This window comes from Microplitis mediator, chromosome 2, assembly GCF_029852145.1.
Source record: "Microplitis mediator isolate UGA2020A chromosome 2, iyMicMedi2.1, whole genome shotgun sequence".
Classification (NCBI taxonomy): Eukaryota; Metazoa; Arthropoda; class Insecta; order Hymenoptera; family Braconidae; genus Microplitis; species Microplitis mediator.
Genome location: NC_079970.1, coordinates 25,696,785 through 25,718,689, shown reverse-complemented (window position 1 = coordinate 25,718,689; position 21,905 = coordinate 25,696,785). Strand labels below are relative to the sequence as shown.

General features: G+C 34.6%; 3 protein-coding genes across 10 annotated transcripts; 2 read left to right on the top strand and 1 right to left on the bottom strand.

The window, feature by feature from the left end:
* Positions 1 to 765: 765 nt before the first annotated feature.
* On the bottom strand, positions 766 to 3,909 carry LOC130663819 (dnaJ homolog subfamily C member 2). The gene is made up of 4 exons (XM_057463298.1): positions 3,714 to 3,909; positions 3,289 to 3,564; positions 1,543 to 3,041; positions 766 to 1,053 (listed from the first exon to the last, which is right to left on the bottom strand). The coding sequence occupies exons 1-4, from the start codon at positions 3,769 to 3,771 to the stop codon at positions 1,003 to 1,005; spliced, it is 1,884 nt and encodes a 627-aa protein (XP_057319281.1). The 5' UTR covers positions 3,772 to 3,909; the 3' UTR covers positions 766 to 1,002.
* Positions 3,508 to 11,848, top strand: LOC130663820 (poly(A) polymerase type 3). Of its 8 annotated transcripts, none has more exons than XM_057463300.1 (11): positions 7,245 to 7,497; positions 7,583 to 7,945; positions 8,321 to 8,955; positions 9,192 to 9,342; positions 9,423 to 9,634; positions 9,712 to 10,009; positions 10,180 to 10,356; positions 10,446 to 10,567; positions 10,641 to 10,805; positions 10,896 to 10,994; positions 11,060 to 11,848. In XM_057463300.1, the coding sequence occupies exons 3-11, from the start codon at positions 8,371 to 8,373 to the stop codon at positions 11,150 to 11,152; spliced, it is 1,902 nt and encodes a 633-aa protein (XP_057319283.1). In that variant the 5' UTR covers positions 7,245 to 7,497; positions 7,583 to 7,945; positions 8,321 to 8,370; the 3' UTR covers positions 11,153 to 11,848. The 8 variants fall into 8 exon arrangements, with proteins under 8 accessions (XP_057319287.1, XP_057319283.1, XP_057319285.1 ...); XM_057463302.1 differs by having other exon boundaries at positions 7,245 to 7,512; positions 8,324 to 8,955; XM_057463307.1 differs by having other exon boundaries at positions 7,245 to 7,512; positions 10,653 to 10,805.
* Positions 11,849 to 14,105: 2,257 nt separating this feature from the next.
* LOC130663805 (fibrillin-1-like) lies at positions 14,106 to 21,902 on the top strand. Its single transcript, XM_057463275.1, has 13 exons — positions 14,106 to 14,348; positions 14,700 to 15,011; positions 15,089 to 15,397; positions 15,474 to 15,621; positions 16,400 to 16,626; positions 16,737 to 16,934; positions 17,003 to 17,161; positions 17,227 to 17,364; positions 17,535 to 18,464; positions 18,649 to 18,974; positions 19,053 to 20,373; positions 20,439 to 20,568; positions 20,638 to 21,902. Exons 1-13 carry the CDS (start codon positions 14,291 to 14,293, stop codon positions 21,044 to 21,046), a joined length of 4,665 nt encoding a protein of 1,554 aa, XP_057319258.1. The 5' UTR covers positions 14,106 to 14,290; the 3' UTR covers positions 21,047 to 21,902.
* The last annotated feature ends 3 nt before the right edge of the window (positions 21,903 to 21,905 follow it).

The following is a 21,905-nucleotide window of genomic DNA, read 5'->3' as shown; positions in this document are numbered from 1 at the left end:
ATTCAGGTACGCACAATTTCCTATGTGAATTTCCCAAATATAATCCAGATCAAATGGTTTCCTTTCTCATTCTTATACAAATCCATACACTCCTATATTAATTCCTATGGGTTCTCAAGCAATCCCATATGGATTTCTTTCAAAAGGAAGTCAATCATTAATTTTTCCTTTGAACTTTCAAAAGCTTAGAAAAGGTTCAAAAAAAGTTCTCGTTGTGTCACATTTTGAAGTTTCGAACAGCCAACGTTTTTTTTCAACCTCTGATCAATAACTTTTTTTCACGGGGTATGTGAATAGTAACTTTGATTGTAAAAAAAAGAAAAAAAATATTTACAATATAAATGCATATATTTATGGTAATTAATAATTTGATAAACGCTTGTACATCTGGCGTCTTTAAATAAATCTCGTCATAGTTCGTAACCAAAAATATAAATAACAATAATAATAATTTAAATGAATAATTAAATTTCCGATAGTGTCGTTGCACAAATAAATCAAAGGAGTATTTTAAAATATAAATATAAATAATAAAGTATAATTAAGAATGGCAATGCAGAATATTATTTAAATAAGTAATAAATAAAATAATAATTAATTATGTTCGTTGAATGAACACGAAGTGTTGTTGTGTTGTTGTTGCTGTTATTATTGTCGAAACTGTGTCAAATTAAAATATAAGGGTTTCGAGCATCTTACGCGTGTAAAATTTACTACCTTTTATTATTAAGGAATGAAAAAAAAAAATGAAATTAAATAGTATAATTATTTTAATAAGTTTTTTTTTATTTCATCAAGTAATATAATTTCTAATATTTTACATACCAATGTACATGACGCATTTCAAGATGCGCAATCATCGAAGATGTTGTTGACAATTTTAATTTAATAACTTTTTGTTTTTTAAATTAACGCCATACATAGCAGAAAATACGCATTCGCATATACGTCAGAGCTGTTTATCATTTCGTAATACTTATTATGCTAGATGATAATTTATCATTATTTGGCAACTTGTGCTGCTTTTTTAGCCTTAATGAGTTCAACGAGTTCCTGAAAACACAAAATAGTCTTTAGGTAATAGTACATTGTGTGACAAGGGATGAAACAAAACGATTTTAGACCAAGATGATGTTGGCTGACATCACCCGCAGTCTGAAATCCTGTTTCATTCTGATTCCCTGCATTGGAACTTAAAATTTCAGTATCAGCAGCCAGTCAGAAACAAGTTAATTATCGATTAATGGTCTCATTAACTATTAAATTGTCATTTGCAATTTATAATTAAGCAGAAACAGTCAGTACTGTCATTGACGTAAGTAAAATTAATGGTCTGAAATTACTATTAAATAAATGACAAGTATCAGTGTTTGAATTGCGGAAGCCTGAAGGCATTCACAATTTACGCGTTCTGATAGTAATTCGCGGTATTGAACTGAAATTGTCTTGTTTCCACTGGCTGTAGAGACACTGAATCTTTAATTTTCGATGCTGGTATCATGAAATAGTATATTAAAATCAGTAATAATAATGAATACTTACTTTGTAGCGTCTCATACATTCTTTTTTAGTTCTAGAGGGAATACAGCCGGCTATATGATCCCACCTTTCAGGACCAGCGACGTTAGAATAAGTCTTAAGTGCTTGCTCCAAGAGTTTCTGTTCAGCCGGCGTCCATGGTTGCTGTGATTTTTGTTCCTGAGTCTTCGCCTCACTCGTCGTACCATTAGTAACAGGCGGATCCAGTCGCTCAGTAACAGCAGGCATTCTTTCGTCAACGGCATCTTTGCTTTTTTTCTCCGCAATAAAATTATCAAAGGCTTTTTTGTTAGCCTGCTCCTTCAAACTTGACTTACTGAAGTCAGTTGACTGCAAATCTTTGGCCTTAGCCAAAACCTCTTTAGCGTCACGAGTGTTCCCATTACTCGAGTGTTGATTAATAAAATTAGCAACTACATCCCACCGTTGACTTGTACCAGCGGGAAAGAGATTTACAGCCTTAATTAACAGTTGGAGATCGTGCTCTGACCATGGCACCAAGTGTGCCTTGACCTGCTTCTCCAAGACATTATTTCTCGAATCCGATGCTTGATTTGTGATACCAGCACGACGCTCAGCTTCGATTTTACTTTCAGTCATACCGACAATCCTCAGAAAAGCTTCGCGACCGCCCGTCTGTAATTCTTTTATCGCTTCTTCCAACTGATTCAATTTGAATAATTCACAAATCTTCTCTACATTTTCCATGTGTTTTATACTTTCAGTCGGATTCTCTGCAAAGTATTCACGGGATTTACAAAGATCTCTCAGAGCTTTACGTTCCTTTTTCAAAGCTTTCTTCATAACTTCGCGCTCTTGTTTAGCAGCCTCCTGTCTCGCCTTTTCCTCTGACTCACGTTTCTCCCTTTCCACGCGTTCACGTTCAGCAGTTTCTCTGGCCAATCTTTCTTCCTCCTGCTGACGCGCTTTAGCAGCTTCCTGTTTCGCGCGTTTCATAGCCGTCTTTTTATCTTTATCCTCCTGCTGGAATTTTTTGATCCGCGGATCCTGTGAATACGCGATATCGACCAACGAACGTATTCTCTGCATCTCTTCCTTCTTTCGTTTAGCTCGGGTCGCTTTATTCTTCCTCTCGATCCACCTTCTCGTATCACGGTCCTGTCCCGACTCTTTCTCCTCCTCGTCCAAATACGAGTACTCTCGCCACGAGTCAAAATCATACCAGAATGAGTAAAAATGTTCTACTTTATTTCTTGGAGTATCTAGATCACCAAGCTGAGGTACCGGTTGTTTAACAGACCAACGAGCATTGACTCTAAAAGCTGGACCCATTGTCTTGAAGAAATTATTCTTCGCGTCCTTCTCGTCCGGAATACTGTCATCGAAGTCAGGATCAGCGCTATCGTAGCTACGTCTCTTGGCTGGATTTCCCAACGTCTCCCACGCGCGAGTTATGCAAGTAAAATAATCATCATCAGCCCGTACTTCTTCGCCCATCGCTTTGCGTTTATCCGGGTGATGTTTCAGTATTTTCTGTTTGTCTAAAAATAATTACAGTTCAATTATTCAACGAGTACTTCAAGCAGGTCATCAATGAGATTTTTCATTGCAATTTATCAAATATTATTTTTAAATTTCAGTCACGTGATCGGAAATTTTTATGCGAGTCGCGGCCATTGAAAAAAATAAAATAAAGTTATGAAATTTCCAGCCTTGTTGAATTATTTTTTAAAAATATGAGTCCCGTAGTATTTAACTATAAATATATCAATCAATAAATATACTTACATGCTTGTTTGATAAGATCTTCGCTGGCTTCATGTCGGAAGTTTTTGATACCAAGGACAGCATAGTGGTCCTGATTTTTCCAGTCCTTGGGATCTAATGATCTTAAATAAACTAGATCATCCTCAATCTGATTAGAAAAATCTTTTTCCTCGTCATCAGAAGATTCTGGAGTTTGATTGTTGATTGAATTCTTCTCGAATCGCGTTGTCAGTCGCGTGTGAGCTATCGCATGCAACACCACGGATCCAGCAACATGTACGTCGTGTTTCCGAAGAGCTGGAGTAATTAAAAATAAAAGAATAAATATAATGAGTAAATTTGAAATCAAGTCAATGGAAAATTGACGATAACTCGAAGGTAAATGCGAAATTAAACAAACTGCACATAACCTCTTGTGGACCATAAGAATTGTAATTTGTACTCACGTGAAATCGTATTGTAAATAATACAATCATGATTTTGATTATTCTCAACCATCGTCATCTTGGTACAGATCTTAATTCCACAGTCTAATTTATTTAAATAATAATTTAAAATTGAAAGTTTATTTTCTATTGAAAAATTTATCTGACGGCGCAACGTGAACGCAAGCGAACGGCACGAAAACGTGTTTGCAAAAATTTTATTTTCAATGCAGATTTTACGCATGCGCACTTGACTTTGTGCTGATTCGTCAATTTATTGTCCCACTCTTCAACAAAAATTAAATTATCATAATTCAAAATTTACTTTCCATAGATGATGAAAATTCATCAGATTTAAGAAAATTATTTTCTAAAAAGTACTGGAGATGAAAAAAATTTTTTAAATTTTAAATAAAAAAAAATTCCCGCTTAAATGAGTGAGTCAACATGTGACCGGAAGAAAATAGAAAATACCGGAAGTAAGTGACAGGAGCGCACTCTACGCATTCTTTTATTTTAATACTGATAGCCACGTTAGCTTGAAATTGACAGTAATTTGATGTTAAAATTACCTGAAATCTGCTGCCCGAATTTGCAGACAATTTTACAGCAAAAGATGAAAATAAAAATTTGCGGTTAATTTTTCTTCGATTTAGAATTAACTTTTTACGATAAAAAAAGACGGTAGTGTTCTTTCTTGCTAATTCAGAAGGTAAGCAAATTTATACATAAAAATGTTTTCAATTTGATGATAAAAAAATACTCAACAATTTTTCGTCGAATTAAAAATAAATTGAAATAAAATTTGCCTGAAAATTGACGACAACTTTTTTCTAGTCAACTTTTGAAGTAAATTTGCATTTTAATTCGGGTAGTAAATTTACGTAAAATTGAATAGAAAGTTACATACAAATTGTCGTAAAAAACAAAAAAGTCCGAAGTTGATGGAAATTTGACGAAAAATTCCAGGAAACTTTAGTAAAGTAAACTTTTGATACAACAAATTGTGCTATTAGGGCAATTACTTGTACCTGTGTGACTTTGATGTCATAGCACCTTAGGCCCAGCCAAGATAATCCCTTAATTGTTTTCTAATATTTTAGGAAACTTTTGCCAACAAAAGGATTGTAGTCATTAGGGATACCCATGGGTTTTCCCAAAATATTCATTAGTCCTTTATTCTAAGTGACCATTACAATAATTCTATTCTTATCTTAGTTTTTTTTAATTTTAAATCTACTTAAGGGTGGCCCGCATCTAGCGAAATCCTGAATTTAAGAATTCGAATTACTTTTTGAATATTTATGGGACTCGGATGATGAAAATCGTCCGAGGAATTTCGTCTTCTGCTTTTAGTCGGAAGCTAATAAAATTGCTGTTATGATAATTATTTAATAAATAATTAGAATTCTTAAATTAAGGACTTCGTTAGGTGCGGCCCAGCCTTAAATATATAAAGTATTCGAAAATTCCCGCTTTTACATGTAATTGTTTTATTTCCATTCTTTATAAGTTGGTCATAGAGAGCGCTGTGTAACCCGTTGGCTACACAACAAACCTCGGCAAGGTTACGTATAATCTGTATGACAAAATAGTTGGTTCGGGTGTTTCCGGTTCGTCTCTCCCCTTTATTAAATTATTCAAGGGCAGATAGCACATTCTCTGAACTGCGCAGCGCATGATACTAAAGTTAGCCGGCGTCTAATAATTTTTTGATTTTTTTAAAAACAATAAATTTTTGAGGCGGTAACCGACGTATTCTATCAATAAAAAACTAAAAAAAAATTAATTTTTTTCGTAATTCGCCAATATTTTCGAGTCTGCTTAATCAAATGATTTGAAATTTTCAGGAAAGTTGATAGCCAACAAGCTCTTTCAATTGCCGCGTTCACCATCCAAATTGGTTCATTAGTTAAAAAGTTATAAAGAATTTACATTTACACACATACACATACACACGGACATCATTCTGAAAACAGTCAGAATAACTTGTTAAGACTTCAAAATGTCAAGATCTGATGGAAATTCGATTTTCGAAAATCGGACCAAGAACAATGATTTCCCGAATTTTTGAATAATTCGCAATTTTCTTAGCAGAAAGTAAAAAAACAACGATTTACTTCATTATTTCTGTCTGATATTGTTTATGACTTGAATTTTTGCTATGGAAGGTGTGACATTACTTTTTTCGATAAAAACAATTAAAAACCGTTTTGTAGGCTCATGTAGTCTCAATATTCTGACTCAGGTGAGAACTCCATTTCGTCCCGGTCCTCAAACAAGATAATTAACATTCAATATTTCTAAATAATTCGATCTTGTTGATAATTTTAAGTAGAGAGTCTAAAGTGTGAAGACTCTAGTTCATCTTCATAATTTAGACTTTAATAATAGGTAGGGATTAGGATCTCTTTAAATTTAAGTATTTTTGTTAGCTTCTCGGTGATCCATTCATTGACCCGGCTATTCAAATCTATAACTTAAATATTTATGGTATTGAAATGTACTTCAGATGATAATTACATTTCTAATGAGTTTTACACTAAAATTTAAAATCCATCAAGTTAACATTTAAGAATCGGCGCCCGACTGTTGGGATAAACCCCCGCCCCCCGCCCTTATACACAATAAAAAAAAATTTTTTATAAAAAATTTTTTTTTTTTTTAAATATTATTTTACTGTAATCGCACTCGAAAAAAAAATTACTACATATTTAAAAAGTAATAGCCTTTATTCAAAAAAATGATTTAATCCATGCAAAGTTTATATCTAGATACTAGTCGATTCGAATTGTTCTAAATCCTTTCAAATTGTTTTAAGTCATTTCAAATTATTGTAAATCATTTTTTTAAATCAGAGAGTAAAATAGTAAAAAAAAAAATCGGTCTGTCGGTTGACCCTGCGGGCAAGCCCTGAATCTTTCGAAAATCCGACCAAAACCAACAACTTCCCGAATTTTTGAAAATTTCCAATTTTCTTAGCGGGAAGTTAAAAATATTAAAAAAAATTTTACCTAAAGATTTTTAAATTTTCTACTGCTGCATATTTTTATTTATTTTTTTTTATAATTAATTTGTTGAATTAAACAAAAACAAAAATAGTTAATTGTCTGCCAACCTCAGGATCATCGCAGCACTAAAGTACAAATTACAATTACCCGAATTACCTGACTTTTTAATTAATTAATTTGATTGTAAATTTTTTTATAACAATTCCTCGCAAAAGTTGCGCCGACATCCAGAAGAAATCATTTTTCCATCTTGGGAGCTTCGTAATTAGACTCCGTATCTTACGGGAAATTTGAAATTTAAATTTCGCGGCAAATTCCCGGAACCTGTTATTGGGCACTTAGACCGCGCTGGCAAACGCGCATGCGTCGAAATTGATTGAGTAGTAGGGGTAGTAGGTGGTAGACACAGTGCAGCCAGATCGCGGACTAAAAGTTCCCCTTCCTTCGCACCATTTTAGCATCACTCATTGATGGTGCGAAGGAAGGGGAACTTTTCGTCCACGATCAGGCTGCACTGAGTAGACAAGCAAAAAGCCGAGCGAGATCGTATTCCGAGTTTGACTATAGAGTAGAGTAGTCGTCCGTGATGGTGTGATATGTTGTACTGTCTTTAACGCGTTGCATCTTTATTATTTATTTTTCCTGTGCTTTGTGTGTGGATTACTAAAAACATTGTTCAATTACACAATATTATTATTTATTTAAATAATATAATTTTATAATTTAATCACTAACAGACTTATTTAGTTATTAAATTAAATTCCCTCGTGTTAATAACAAGTAAACAAGTATAAGTATGTATATATAAAGTAAGCAAAAAAAACAGAATTAAAGTAAAAATAAAATAAATATATTTTACAAGACACGTATATTTTACAGATACAATTTAATTTTAAAAACCAAGAACAAGTTATCTTACCTCATATATCGAAAACGAGAAATAGAAACATCGAGACCGTGATTTGTGTTTGTTTACTAGCCTAGTAAAATTAGTTATTTATTAATTAATTATTATTGCAGAAGGAGTTTAAAAATATTTGCATTTTTTAGTGCGGGCAGTTTTTAAATTTACTGGTTATTAGAAGTTTAAATAATTTCTCATTTTTTTTTTTACTTAAATATTTACATGTAAGTAAAAGCTTTGTGCAGTATAACCTAAAGACGCGAACAAAAGGATTCATCAGTAACCATGTTTTCGGATGTTTGATATTTAAATATTATATATTTTCATTTATCTCGTTGGTATGTTTTCATATCTTATTTATTATTGCATTCTTGTCTTATTTATTTATTTTTATTTTTGTTGTTGTTTTTTTTTTTTTTATTACACTGGAGGCATATTTAGAAATTCACTCCTTGGAAGAAAAAATTTAAACTTCCGCTTTGAAAAATATCTGGTTAAATCAGAGGGACATTTTGAGTATCAGAACTTGGTCATAAATTCTGGAGAAGTTGATGCAGTATCCGGTACTCTCTAGTTCCTGTGGTTTTACCACTTAATCATCTCGGGAAATTTTTTCTAATCCTCCAGAGTATTTTTCTGAACAGGCGCCAGTTGTAATCCAGAAGTACTTATGACTAATTATAGGTAATTACTGATAATTGAATTTTTTCCAGTAGGAAGATCATTAGACCATCAGACGAAATAAATACAACAAGAAATCACCATGTGGTCGTCGCAGGGTAATGTCAATAGCTCGTATAATAACTCAGCAACAAGTACAGCAGCAACTACAACGACGACGTCGCCAAATTCACGATCACTTGGAATGACCTCGGCAATTAGTGTGGCTGAACCAAAGCCTAGTGACTTAGCGAGAACTAATGAGTTGAGAGAAGCACTTAAGCCTTACAATGTATTTGAATCTGAGGAAGAATTGAACCATCGAATGGAAATTCTTAGTAAATTAAATGCGCTAGTAAAACAGTGGATCAAGGAAACGAGTGTTGCGAGAAACATGCCTTCAAATATTGCTGAGAATGTTGGCGGTAAAATTTATACATTTGGGTCTTACAGACTGGGAGTCCATCATAAAGGTGCTGATATTGATGCATTGTGTGTTGTACCTCGTCATATTTATAGATCAGATTATTTTACATCATTTTTTGATTTACTTAAGCAACAAAAGGAAGTCACTGACTTGAGAGCCGTCGAGGAAGCTTTCGTACCGGTTATCAAAATGAACTTTGATGGTATTGAAATTGATATGTTGTTTGCTAAGTTGGCGCTCAAAGAAATACCTGACACGATGGTAATTATATATATCTACATATATTTATAAATCAGCTGATTAATTTTAAAATCCAGTAAAAATATTAAAATTGTCAATTGCTGCTTTAGCTGACGTAAAAGTTAAAAAAAAAGAGATCACAAATCTGACCTTTACTGGGTTGATAAATTGCGCAGCTGATTTATTTAAATGATAAATACAAATTTAAATATTGATAAATTATGTTAATTATTTAACATGAATATTTATTTCTACAGGATTTAAGAGACGATATGTTACTGAAAAATCTAGATCAGAAATGCGTGAGAAGTCTCAACGGTTGTCGAGTTACAGATGAAATTCTACGACTAGTTCCTAATATAGAAAACTTTAGATTAGCGCTTCGCGCTATTAAATTATGGGCGAAACGTACGTTTATTTATTTTATTAAATTAAATTAATTACTAAATATTAAATACTCATAATGGGATTACTTTTTTTTTCTCCAGGACACGGAATTTACAGTAATGTGCTAGGATATCTTGGTGGTGTATCTTGGGCGATGCTGGTTGCGAGAACGTGTCAATTATACCCAAATGCAGTAGCAGCAACACTTATTGAAAAGTTTTTCCTTGTATTTTCCCGATGGAAGTGGCCACAGCCAGTATTGCTAAAGCAACCTGACAACGTCAATTTGGGTTTCCCAGTATGGGATCCAAGGGTAAGTTTTACACTAGAAAATCATCTTCAAATTAAATATATTTTATTTTTATTTATCTTTATTCTTATACTAAATAGGTCAATGTAGCAGATCGGTATCACTTGATGCCCATCATAACTCCTGCGTATCCTCAGCAAAACTCAACGTTCAATGTCTCCGCGTCGACAAGAACGATAATGCAGGAAGCGTTTGAATCCGGTCTCTCAGCGACCGAGGAAATAATAATGGGCAAAGCATCATGGGACAAATTATTCGAACCACCAAATTTCTTTTGCAAATACAAACACTACATTGTACTGCTGGCAAGAAGCGCCAGCGCAGAAGATCAGCTCGAGTGGTGCGGACTCGTTGAATCTAAAATACGTCACTTGATAGGTAAAATATTTATTTAATTAATAATTACAAATTTTTTATCACAACATATATCCATAGATATATGTATATATATTCTCAGATTATTAACTTATTAATATATTTATTTCATGGGCTAATCATTCTAATATTCGACGGATGCCACAATGGCAAATCCTAATAATTTTAAACAGGTACATTAGAGAGGAATCAACACATTACGCTGGCACACGTCAACCCAGAGGGATTTTCGCCTTTGAGTAATGAAGAAAATCGTTTCTGTTCAATGTGGTTTATTGGCCTACTCTTCGCAAAGAGTGAAAATTTAAACGTCGATCTCACATATGACATCAAATCATTTGTTGACTCGAGTAAGTTTTTTTTTTTTTATTTTATCTCATTTCTATTAATTTTTTTGGACTTTATCACGAGAATTTGATTATCAATAAACAATTTTTAGTTGAGAAACAAGCCGAGCAGCTGACTATGTTAAAAGCGGGTATGTGGATAGAAGCTAAACACGTCAAGCGAAAGGATCTACACAATTATGTTACGCCAAAACTATTAAAACGTGAAAGGAAGGTAAGTTTAAATAAACTAAATCTGTTTTAATTTAAATTACAAACAAAAGCAGTACAAACATTAACGTATTCAGGCATTGTCGCAGATATCCGGTGCAAGGAATGGCAACGTAAGTGGAAATGTCGGCACAACATCACCAAGAAATCAAGAAGTTGCTAAAAAACGTCGCTCGGATCCTACCACCGACTTGGATGGGAAAAAACGACGAGTTGTTGACGGCGAGCAGCCGATGTCTCAAGTAAAATTATCACTTAAGTGAATTATATATTAGTATAGTAGTTGAATTAAATAATAAGTCGGGATGATTTAAATATTTTGAACGTCTCAGGGTGATGATAGCAGCTCACTCGTAGTAGAGGGTTGTGATGACAGTAATTCAGGGTTCAGTTTGGACGAGTACAAACAGAGTTTAACAACTGGAAAGGATGTAAGGAATTGTTAATGTTAATAATTCGTAGTTATTAGTATACTTTGTCGAATAAAATGTCTCAGGAAACATCAAACTCGGGGTCAACAACGTCAACATCTTCAGCGGCAACTGCTGCGGCAACAAAACCACCGGTTGTCCAAGAAGTGTGCACTTGACCACGTGACTCCCGCATTCCCACAGACCGCCGACAATCTACGGATTCTCGCCCAGGTTATTTAGACTATAAACCATCACTTTCAAGCCACTGTCCACTGCCCACTTTATAAACTCCCGAAAAAGAAAAAAAAGAAAGAAAAAATTAAGATAAATAATTTGGTAATACGTTTAAAAAATAGATCAAAGTCTTTTTTTAAACGTACGTTAATTAGATTGTCGATTGTTCATCGACCGACATTTTATCAACCTGGTAAGTTGTAATGTGACAAGTCGGTGCAACAGTCGATTATATGATCGCGACATTGGAGACATCCATCAATATGAATGTGTCCAATTAATATTTGAATCTATGTATAAATACATATATATTTTTTTTTCTTTTTATTTTATTTAAAAGTCAGCAGACATTTTTTTTTTCTTTTTTTACTCATTAATATACTTCCAAATATCTTAAGTATGGAAGTACTTATATTTTATTTAAGTTAACAGAGACGTAATTTACTACAACAAATCGTGCAGTTGAAGACTAAAATATAAAAAAAAAGTATATCAACTATAAATATTTGAATTATTTATAATTATTTTTTTTATAATTCTTTTGTAGTCATTTCCAAAGTAATCATTTAATTCCTGTAGATAATTTTACTTTTAAAAATAACATTTTTCATCTCACATTACACTTTTTTTTTTTAAAATCAACTCTCAATCATACTGTAAAAAATAATTAGCCTGACAAAGTATTCGCTCGGACATTACTCATCTATAAATAAATAAATCATTGTACGGACTAAGTATCGAAGTATAAAATCATGAAGAATAAATATTTAAATATTATGCACATTAAATAACTAACGTTAATATAAATGTATCATCTTATTAGATTAGATCACTAGTTAAATAACTTAATTTTGACGTAGACAGATAATTATTATTATAAATGTCTAGATAAATTGACATGATTGTAATAAATCTTTGGACATGACTACGAAGATACGTTTAGTCTAAGAAATTAATTAAAATTTAAATTATAACTTATTGTTTCTTCAGCATAATAAATCCAACTGGAAAAAGGATTTTAATATTCTTGGTTACGGTCATAATTCAATGTACATATTTATTATTATTATTAATATTATTACTATTATTATAATTAATGTACGAGATTTATTATCTCGAGTAATCGTAGGAACCTCCACAGACAGTGGACGTTTTTGCGTCAGAATGTATATTTAATTTTTAGATAATTATATAAACTGATTAAATGATTGCTGGTAAAGTTCGGCGGTTCTTAAATAAATAAACGTAAAAAAATTTTTAACTTAAACAAATAATTAATGACTATTATAATTACTATTATATAATCTTAGGATAGATATTGGATTTGAAATAAATGGTAGCAATGAAGCTACAGTTTGAGCCGGACCTTCCAGCATCACTGGTCAATATTTATAGGAATTATGATTCCGACGATAATAATTATGTGTCCATTTGATAAAGTATTTCAGTGGACAATGAGGAATTTTTGTTGTCGATCGTAATGCCAATTATGCTCGTTTTATATATTATTATTAAAAATTAAATAAATATCAAACGGTTTAAGACTAGACTGTACTGGGCTTATTACTGATAATGTAACACTGTATTTCATGTATCTTTCATCAATAAAGTGGAAATAAATTTTCATTTACTACCACCAATTTCATGTTTTATTTTTTTTAATTTATATATTTAATATTTTTATTTATAAGTTAGAATTAAGAATTCGATCACCGGTTCCTGAAATTATTAAGGCTGGGCCGTAAACAAACTCGAGTTTTAGATTCATTTCTTGATATAAAAAGTTCATTATGGAGACCGAAGATTTTACACTCAATGGAATGGATGTTCCTTCTACACATTGATGACCCATTCATGGTCTGCTGGGAATTCTTGGCTTTTATTTCCCTCAGAAAAAATCACTCCATCTTGGTACATAATCGGATACGTTTACTCGATAATGTTTGTCGGCATCTGGCGTACGAGACACAAGACACTTTTGTCTGTCGGAGATCCGGAATTCGCCTGAAGAAATTCTTCCTCATTCTGCTGAGTGATGCAGCCTGCTGGGCACCAACAATCACCTTTCTTGCTTCGCTTAAACATCCGATCGCTCGTAACTAAAATAATTTTGCTGCATATAAAATCCTCCAGGTGATCATAATAAACCCACCTGACCTGACGTTCATTAGATTACTCAAATTTCAGTATTAATAACCGGTGACAAATATTTATCACGCAGATCTGTGCCTATTCTAAATATATAAAATAGAGAAAATTTTTTTTTTTAAACCTTAACTCAGTAAAAAAATAATTATCAATTTCTTCTGTGAAAAATTTCGTAGTTAATTAATTTATTTAATTAGTAAATCATAGAAAGATAAATTTTGAATTAATTTTCATAAAAGTCTAGTCATAGAAAAAGAAACCCATGTCAGGATTGTGGTGTAACTTTCTAATAAGGTCATGAAGCGTGAGAAGTCATCCCAAAATAAAAATTTAGTCCCGCATATGGTAGATCTTTTACATGAAGAAACCAAAAAAAAAAGCTGCGAGCACTTGACATCATAGTAGCATCGGACACCGGTGTCTCTCCTCGTCTGGGCACATATATTTATATACATACACATATATGTATGTATAGCTGGAGACACTTGATTTATTTAAATCCATTATATTTTTTTTACAACACCCATCTCTGTGCGGAAGATGGTCGAGGCCATGGGCCATCTGGTTCTTCGAGGACACTAGACAAAGTCTCCATCGTCGCAGTAGTTGTTGGGATCAACAAAACACTTCGATAAAATAAATCCACATATACATAGAACATACATTTGTATAAATGAATATAAGACGACAACCACCACCCCCGTATCGTTTCTTATTGCGTTGTCAAGTCTCCCAGCGAGACTTTACCATACCAGAGCACATTCAGTTTGTAATTGGCGGTTGCTACCAGCACGTGTTGACTTGTATCGCTCCAGTTTTGTGTACTCAGTGAGATATCTGAGTCTTTATCTATATAATTTTTTTTTTTTTTCATTATACTTCTCAAATTAATTCTTCGACTAGCAGTGTCCTAGTTCAGTTCATTAGGAATCATGATGTCTACCTGGCGGTTCCTCTTCTTCCTTATGAACTTCTTGATTGCCTACCAAGGTACGTTTCGAAAATCTCAATTACTAATTATCAATTTAGTTGCTAAAAAAAATAAGCGGTAATTAAAAAAGACAAAAGTTATTAAAATATTTGGTATGATGCAGATGAAAATGCGCGTAAACAGCAAAATCTTGTTGCTGGTAGTTGTAAATTAATTGGAATACTTGATTAGATAGATGATATATTAATTAATGACCTTGCGCTTATTTGCTAACTGCAACTAGTGTCTTATCATGACTATCATTTTTGATAAAATAAAATAAAAAGGAAGAGTGATCGATTTATAACGACACAGGCAATTAAATGTAAGAGAGAGTAATTACTGATATATTTATATATATCATAACGTAGGTAATGACGCCCAACCGAAGGCGGGAGCTCCATTTAAAAAATGCTGCGACCTGGGAACTTCTTGGGCAAAAGAAGGGCTGAGGTGCGAGAAATTTGCAGGACCTGTCGAAGGTGTGCCGACAGCTGAGCAAGGGCTTTGTCTGGAGTCTGTTGACATCTGCTGCATTCGCGCTTATCATGAGTTGAGTTGCGGGAAAGGGAAGAAAAACGCACGAGAAGGAAAAGCTTGCGTTGATGGTAACGCAGGTAAATCGAGAATTGCCAGATCTCTGGGAGATTATCAACGAGACTGCTGTGAAGGATGTAAACTTGGTAACTAAATTTCTGTTATTTTATTATATTTTTACTTGCGGACTATTTTTTGCTGACTTATTTTAAAATTATCGTAGGCATCCTCACGGGGTCTTTGGGACAAGGATGTGCGTTAAATGATTTTTCATTTGGCAACCCCTGGGATCCAGCTTTTCTTGAGTGTTGTCGGGAAACATCAACGACTACTCCGGCTTCAACTTCTTCTAAAACAGAAGCGACGACCAAATCAACTCGCGATGACAATCATAAAATTACTGGCACCACTAAATCGATGACTTCATCCACGAGTTCAAGTTCAAGATCGAGTGCTTTGTCTACTGAAGAAAGCTCGGATTCGACGGATTCATCGTTGACTGACACTTTGGATGATGGGATACCCACACCTCGTAAATTTATTAATAATTAAATTAATATCAATAAAATGTAAATTATCATTTATTATTTATTTTATTTGTCACCCAGCTGTTGATGACATTTGTCAGCTACTTAAGAATCTTCTCTGCTCGCATATCTGCGTCCCCACTCCGGGGTCTTATTACTGCGAATGCCCAGAAGGATACGTTCTTCTAGAAGATGAACAGACTTGCAGAACAGATACTCCAATAAATCGGTAAAAATTAATTTTGATTACTTTAAGAAACTACTCCGTAAAAAATTTGCGGTGAATGCGAAGATGACTGGATATTCATTTAATCCCCTCGGAGTAAAATTCACTCCGAAGCAGAATTAATTTTGATATTAAAACTCCTTTGGAGTGAATGCGGATTTAAATAAAATCCAGATCCGCTGAAAAAAAACTCCCTATTTACTCCATATGCGGAGTGTTTTTTCTAAAACTCCGGAACTCCGAGAAAATTTGAATTTAAATGAAATCCATCTACTCCGTATTCACTCCCGATTTTTTACAGAACAAGCTCTTCATTAAATAAAAATTAAATATTTGAAAGCTGATCAGAATTTTCTTGATTCGAATTGAATAAATATAATATTCAATCCGCACACTCTCAATATTTAATAATTGTCTTATTGGATATTTTTATTTACTACCAATAATTAAAAAAAAAATTAATAATTAAATGTAAACAACAGTCCCTTGAATTTCTATCGTTCAACCTTGACCTATACCCATGAAAAATTTTATAATCATCAGTTTCTATTTATATTTTATCCCCTACGATGTATATATATAAAGAGATGCTAAAGGTTACCAGTAATTTATAAGTTTAAAAGTAACGTCGCGGTGTCGGAATGATTAACGCGTCTGGCTAAATATCTAAGTAACAAAAATAAGTAAATGGGTGTAAAGGTTGTCTAGAAGTTTAAATATAATCACGTTGAGTTGATTGTTTATGTACTAGTAAATTATAATATTTAATAATAATGTTTAGATGTGAATCAGACAACCCGTGCGAGCATCGTTGCACCGACACAGGGACAGCAGTAAAATGTGAATGTGACCCAGGATTCGAACTAGCCAAAGACGGTCACTCATGTCAACTGAAACCCACACAAGTTATTACCAGTACTCCGAAGCCCCGAGACAAGTCGAAGGATAAAAAAAAACCCAGATGTCCTCCTGGTTATCGATTTAACGCAAGTGTTCGCGTTTGCGACGGTAAGTATTTTCTTGATGATCATTAGAGTAAATCTCCAGCTGCCTGTTTTTGTTCTCTGTATTGTCTCTGTGTGTTTACCCGCTTTCGCTTTGGTGTTTTTGTCTTCAAGACGTTGACGAGTGTCTGGAAAACCCTTGCCGGGCGCGGGAAAAATGTGAAAATGTCGTGGGGTCTTATGTTTGTGTCTCCAAAAAGAGGGGATCGAAATCAAAGTTCAAGACTCAGGAGATCCAAGAGATCCAGTTTGATTTTAAGGAATCCTGCCCTCCGGGTTATCACTGGGATAAACAATTTCAAGTTTGCTCTGGTAATTTGTCTATAAATAAATTTTAATTGCTTATTATCATCATTATAATTAATTATTTTTTTTTTAAGATATCGATGAATGCGCAAGTGAAATAAATATTTCCCCATGTCCAATAGACACTCATTTTTGTGTTAATACTGAAGGAAGCTATGCCTGTCATAAACTTACAGAATCCAAAGGTTGTCCAGCAGGATTTAAATTCAATGTTACCAAAAAAATATGCCAAGGTACAGACTTGTATTTAAAAGTAAAACGATTGGGACTGATAATTTAAATAATTAAATTTCTGCAGACGTTGATGAGTGCGTAGAAGGCCTTCACGGCTGTCTCCCCGAAGTCGAGGAATGCAGAAACACTGAGGGGGCTTACGAGTGTGACATCCAATGTCGTAAAGGTTTCACATTCAGCCGCAGCTTGGGAATATGCGTCGGTAAATTTATATGACAAATAATATAATAAATAAAATAATATTAATGTAAAGATTTAATTTAAGATCGTACAGATGCACGTGGCATGCTGACATTAGTACGATGCATGTAAGTACTAAACTATTTTCAATGCAAACAGATAACTGATAAGCTTTTTTTTTTTTCTATGCAGATATAAATGAGTGCGAGGAATTATATCCTTGTCCGAGCGACAAACCCATTTGCATAAATCTTCCTGGGACTTATCAGTGCGCAGGACGGTATAGTAAAGAAGAGGAGTTTGATGAAGCAAAAAATTTAGACGATGATGATGATGATGATGATAATAATGACGATGATGAGAACGAGAACGAGATAGCGGATGAACGTCAGTATGAGGCAGCCAGCAAAATAGAGGATAGTTATTTAGTTAATGATGAAAATAAATCATCAGTCGGTCCAGTATCGTCGCAATTGGTCGCGGCATGCGAACCAGGATACCAGTGGATCGATAATAATTGTTTTGACGTGAATGAATGCACCGAGGGACCAGGATGTCAAGATCATGAACGCTGTGTAAATCGTCTTGGTGGTTACGACTGTTTGCCGCTTTGCAGCACGGGCTGGTACTTTGATCGCACAAGCAAACAGTGCCGTGACGTTGATGAATGTCTTCTAGGTAGACACGATTGCTCCCAAGACACTCAAGTTTGTCGCAATACTAATGGCTCGTATGTATGCGATGAAATTCCTTCGTGTCTACCGGGATTCCGTCGTGCCTTTAATGGCACTTGTGTTGACATTGATGAGTGTATTGATAAACTCCACAATTGTCCGCTGCATTTACACCAGTACTGCGTTAATCGTGTAGGTACTTTTGAGTGCGTTACTCGTCTGCCCGATTGCACTGACGGGTATAGATTTTCTGTCATCAACAAGAGGTGTGAAGATATTGACGAGTGCAGCACAAAGTCCCCGTGCGATACAAGACTTCAAGAGCGATGTGTTAATTTACCTGGGTCATATCGCTGTGACAGGTCTATTCCCATGGCGCAAATTCCGAAGAGACGTCCAGCCTGTCCTTCGGGATACAGATATGACTCTAAATCACGTCAATGTGAAGGTGAAAAAAAAATTTTTTAAATTTACTGCTGAGGAGTTTTAAAATTAATGAATATTTAGATTTTTTCAGCACCAAATGCTTATTTGTAGCTTTCTTTGTATTTGTTTTTTTATGTTATTTGTCTTTTTTAAATAATTTATCTGTATTTTTATTGCATAAGATTATTTATTGATTATGTTTTCAGATATTGACGAATGTGCGGAGAAAGTGAACTTGTGTGGAGCAGAAGTATGTTACAATCAACCAGGTGGTTATACGTGTGCTCGAGCACCTACACCGATAACTGAACCAACAACTCAAGAGGACAGCGAAATTCAATCAACCGTAATGCCAAATGATCCTCAAACCTGTTCAGAAGGACTCAAGTACGCAAGAAATCGTGGCTGTGTGGACATTAACGAATGCGAAGAAGTTGAAGACGCTTGTAGCAGCAACGAAGAGTGTGTAAATACTGTTGGAAGTTACACGTGCAACTGTCGGATAGGTTTTCGACGAGATAATTTAACTCAGGTATAAAATTGATAGATTAAAAAATAGAATATCGGTACTTTTAATAATATATGGTAAAAAAAAAAAAATTATTTACAGGCGTGTGTAGATATAAATGAATGTCAGCTGCTGGAAAATGATTGCCTGCCAACTCAACGATGCGATAACACACTTGGTAGTTACAACTGCGTGAGATTTTTACCCTGCGGAACTGGTTACACATTGAATGCCGCAACAGAAATATGCGAAGACGACGACGAGTGTATTCTTGGAACCCACGATTGCAGTGACGGGTATCATTGTCGTAATACACTTGGGTCTTATCGTTGCGATAGAAATCTAAGAGGTCAAACATGGACGACAAGACGACCACCCGTAACATCAACTGCTTTAACAACAACAACGACGACGATGACAACAACAACATCCACATCTACAACTACAACTCCGAGACCAAGACCAAGACCACGACCAAGAACAACACAATCACCAGCAGAAGATACACCAACAAGAGATACGCCAACAAGAGATACACCAACAAGAGTTAAACCAACAAGAGTTACGCCAACAAGAGTTACGCCAACAAGGGCTACACCAACAAGAGCTACACCATCACGATCAAGAGTAACACCAACATTACCAGATGATACTAGAACAACAGCAGTAACATCAGCAAATACACCAGTAATTGGATCACGTAATAAACCAGAACCGCCTTCCTGTCCACGTGGATTTGAATCTGGACCAAGTGGTCAGTGCATTGATATCGACGAATGTTACGGGCCATCGAATCCGTGTGCCCGTTCACCTCTTCAGCGATGCGTAAATACCGTAGGCTCTTATCGCTGCGTCTCACGAGTGATTTGTGGAGCCGGATGGACCCTGGATCCTGCAACATCGCGGTGCGTTGATCTAGACGAGTGCGCTACGGGCACACATGAATGCGGACCGGATCAAACATGTGAGAACCGACAAGGCGGATATTTGTGTTCTTGCCCAGCTGGACATGCACTCGGACCGAATCGAGAGTGCATCGACATTGACGAATGCAGTATATTCAATGGTAATGTCTGCGGGAGCAGTGGACGCTGTGAAAATACCGTTGGATCATTTCGCTGTGTCTGCGACGCGGGTTTCGAGAAATCTTCAAAAGGAATTGCCTGTCAGGATATCAACGAATGCGAAAGAAGTCCAGGAATATGCCAGCACAACTGCCTCAACATTTGGGGCAGCTATCGATGCAGTTGCAAGCCCGGGTATCGGCTCAATGCCGACAATAGATCTTGCGTTGACATCGACGAGTGTACCGAGTTCCGAGAAAACAATCTCTGCATTGGTATTTGCGACAATACACCCGGTAGTTACTCTTGTCGTTGTCCTGATGGTTACAGACTCGGTAGCGATGCCAGAACTTGTCAAGGTAAATTTCAATTTTTATTATAAATATTTTTTTTAGTTATTAACCAAAAATTTAATTGTCATCAGACATTGATGAGTGTGCCAACGGACGCATGTGTCGTGATCCTGAAGAAATCTGTCAGAATACACGTGGCAGTTTTCGCTGTAATAAAATTGATTGTCCATCCGGTTATCACCAGGATCCCACTCGACAGAAGTAAGTCATCATCAGAAGACACGTAATTTAAAATAATAATAATAATTATAATTATAAATAAATTTACAGTCGATGTGTCCGCTCATCTCGGTACTGCCCAAGCGGTGATCTCGCTTGTTTCCGATCGCCTTCGCACTTTTCCTTCAACTTCATCACCTTCGTCAGCATGCTCCCACTACCAGCAACAGGCCAATTAGAATTATTTACAATGCGCGGCACTCACTTACCCGGGTCAGTTATCAGATTCAGCATGGCGTTGATTGACGCTCGTGCACCACCGGGAATAATGCGCGCCACCGAATCCTGCTTCGCTCTAAGGCGGCCGAGTCCTTCCCAAGCGGTGCTGGTGCTCACCCGCAGCCTTCCTGGACCGCAGGACATCGAGCTGGACCTCAGCATGGAGATTTACCACAACAACGCTTTCGCCGGCAGCGCAGTAGCTAAACTCTTTATTTTCGTAACTCAGTATGAATTTTAAATGACTTTTTAATTAATGCTAAGTAAGAGTAAGAGTAAGAGATAATTATTTAAATAACAAACTCTCTGTTAACTATTTGAGATCGTTGTATTTGTAACGACAGCCTCGCTGCGTTAAAGTACACGTGTGAATTATTTTATTTTTTTCATGTACATGATGCGAAAAAAAAAATGTTATGTAAAAAAAAAAGATAATTAATCAACTATAAATAAATATACTTGATAACAATCGACGTGTACATACATCTAAATCAGTAAATTTTGTACACTTAAATAAGATTATTATATAATCTGATAAATTGTGCAAACATAAATTTTTTTTTTCACAATATCACCTTAATAATTCAATAACAAACATTACAAAATGACTTGCTAAATAATTATTCCAATAATAATATTAATTAAAAATAATAATAATAATAATGATAATAATAATAATAATAATTAATGATTATAACAAATCACAGCAATAACAACGTTTAAAAAAAAAAAATCTAGTGGCCAGAGTATGAAATTTTTAGTGTGAATGTAACTGACGGCAATTTTCAAATTTTGAAATAAATAAATAAAATGTGAGTAGAATAATAATTAAAAAATGCGTATTTAGATCAATGAGAAACCCGTACGCGGATTTTTAAAAATTTCATTATTTTTATCAATTAATTTGCTTATTTAAAATTTATGAATTGTCTCACATCTGGTACACTCACACTCATAACTTTCTCTGTGTTGAGAAAAAAAATTTATATACGATTTGGTCATAAAAAAATTAAATTTCTCATCATCAAAATATATAACTTGTACTAATAAAAATATAACCATTGAGGAATATCGAAAAATATATGTATATATATATATTT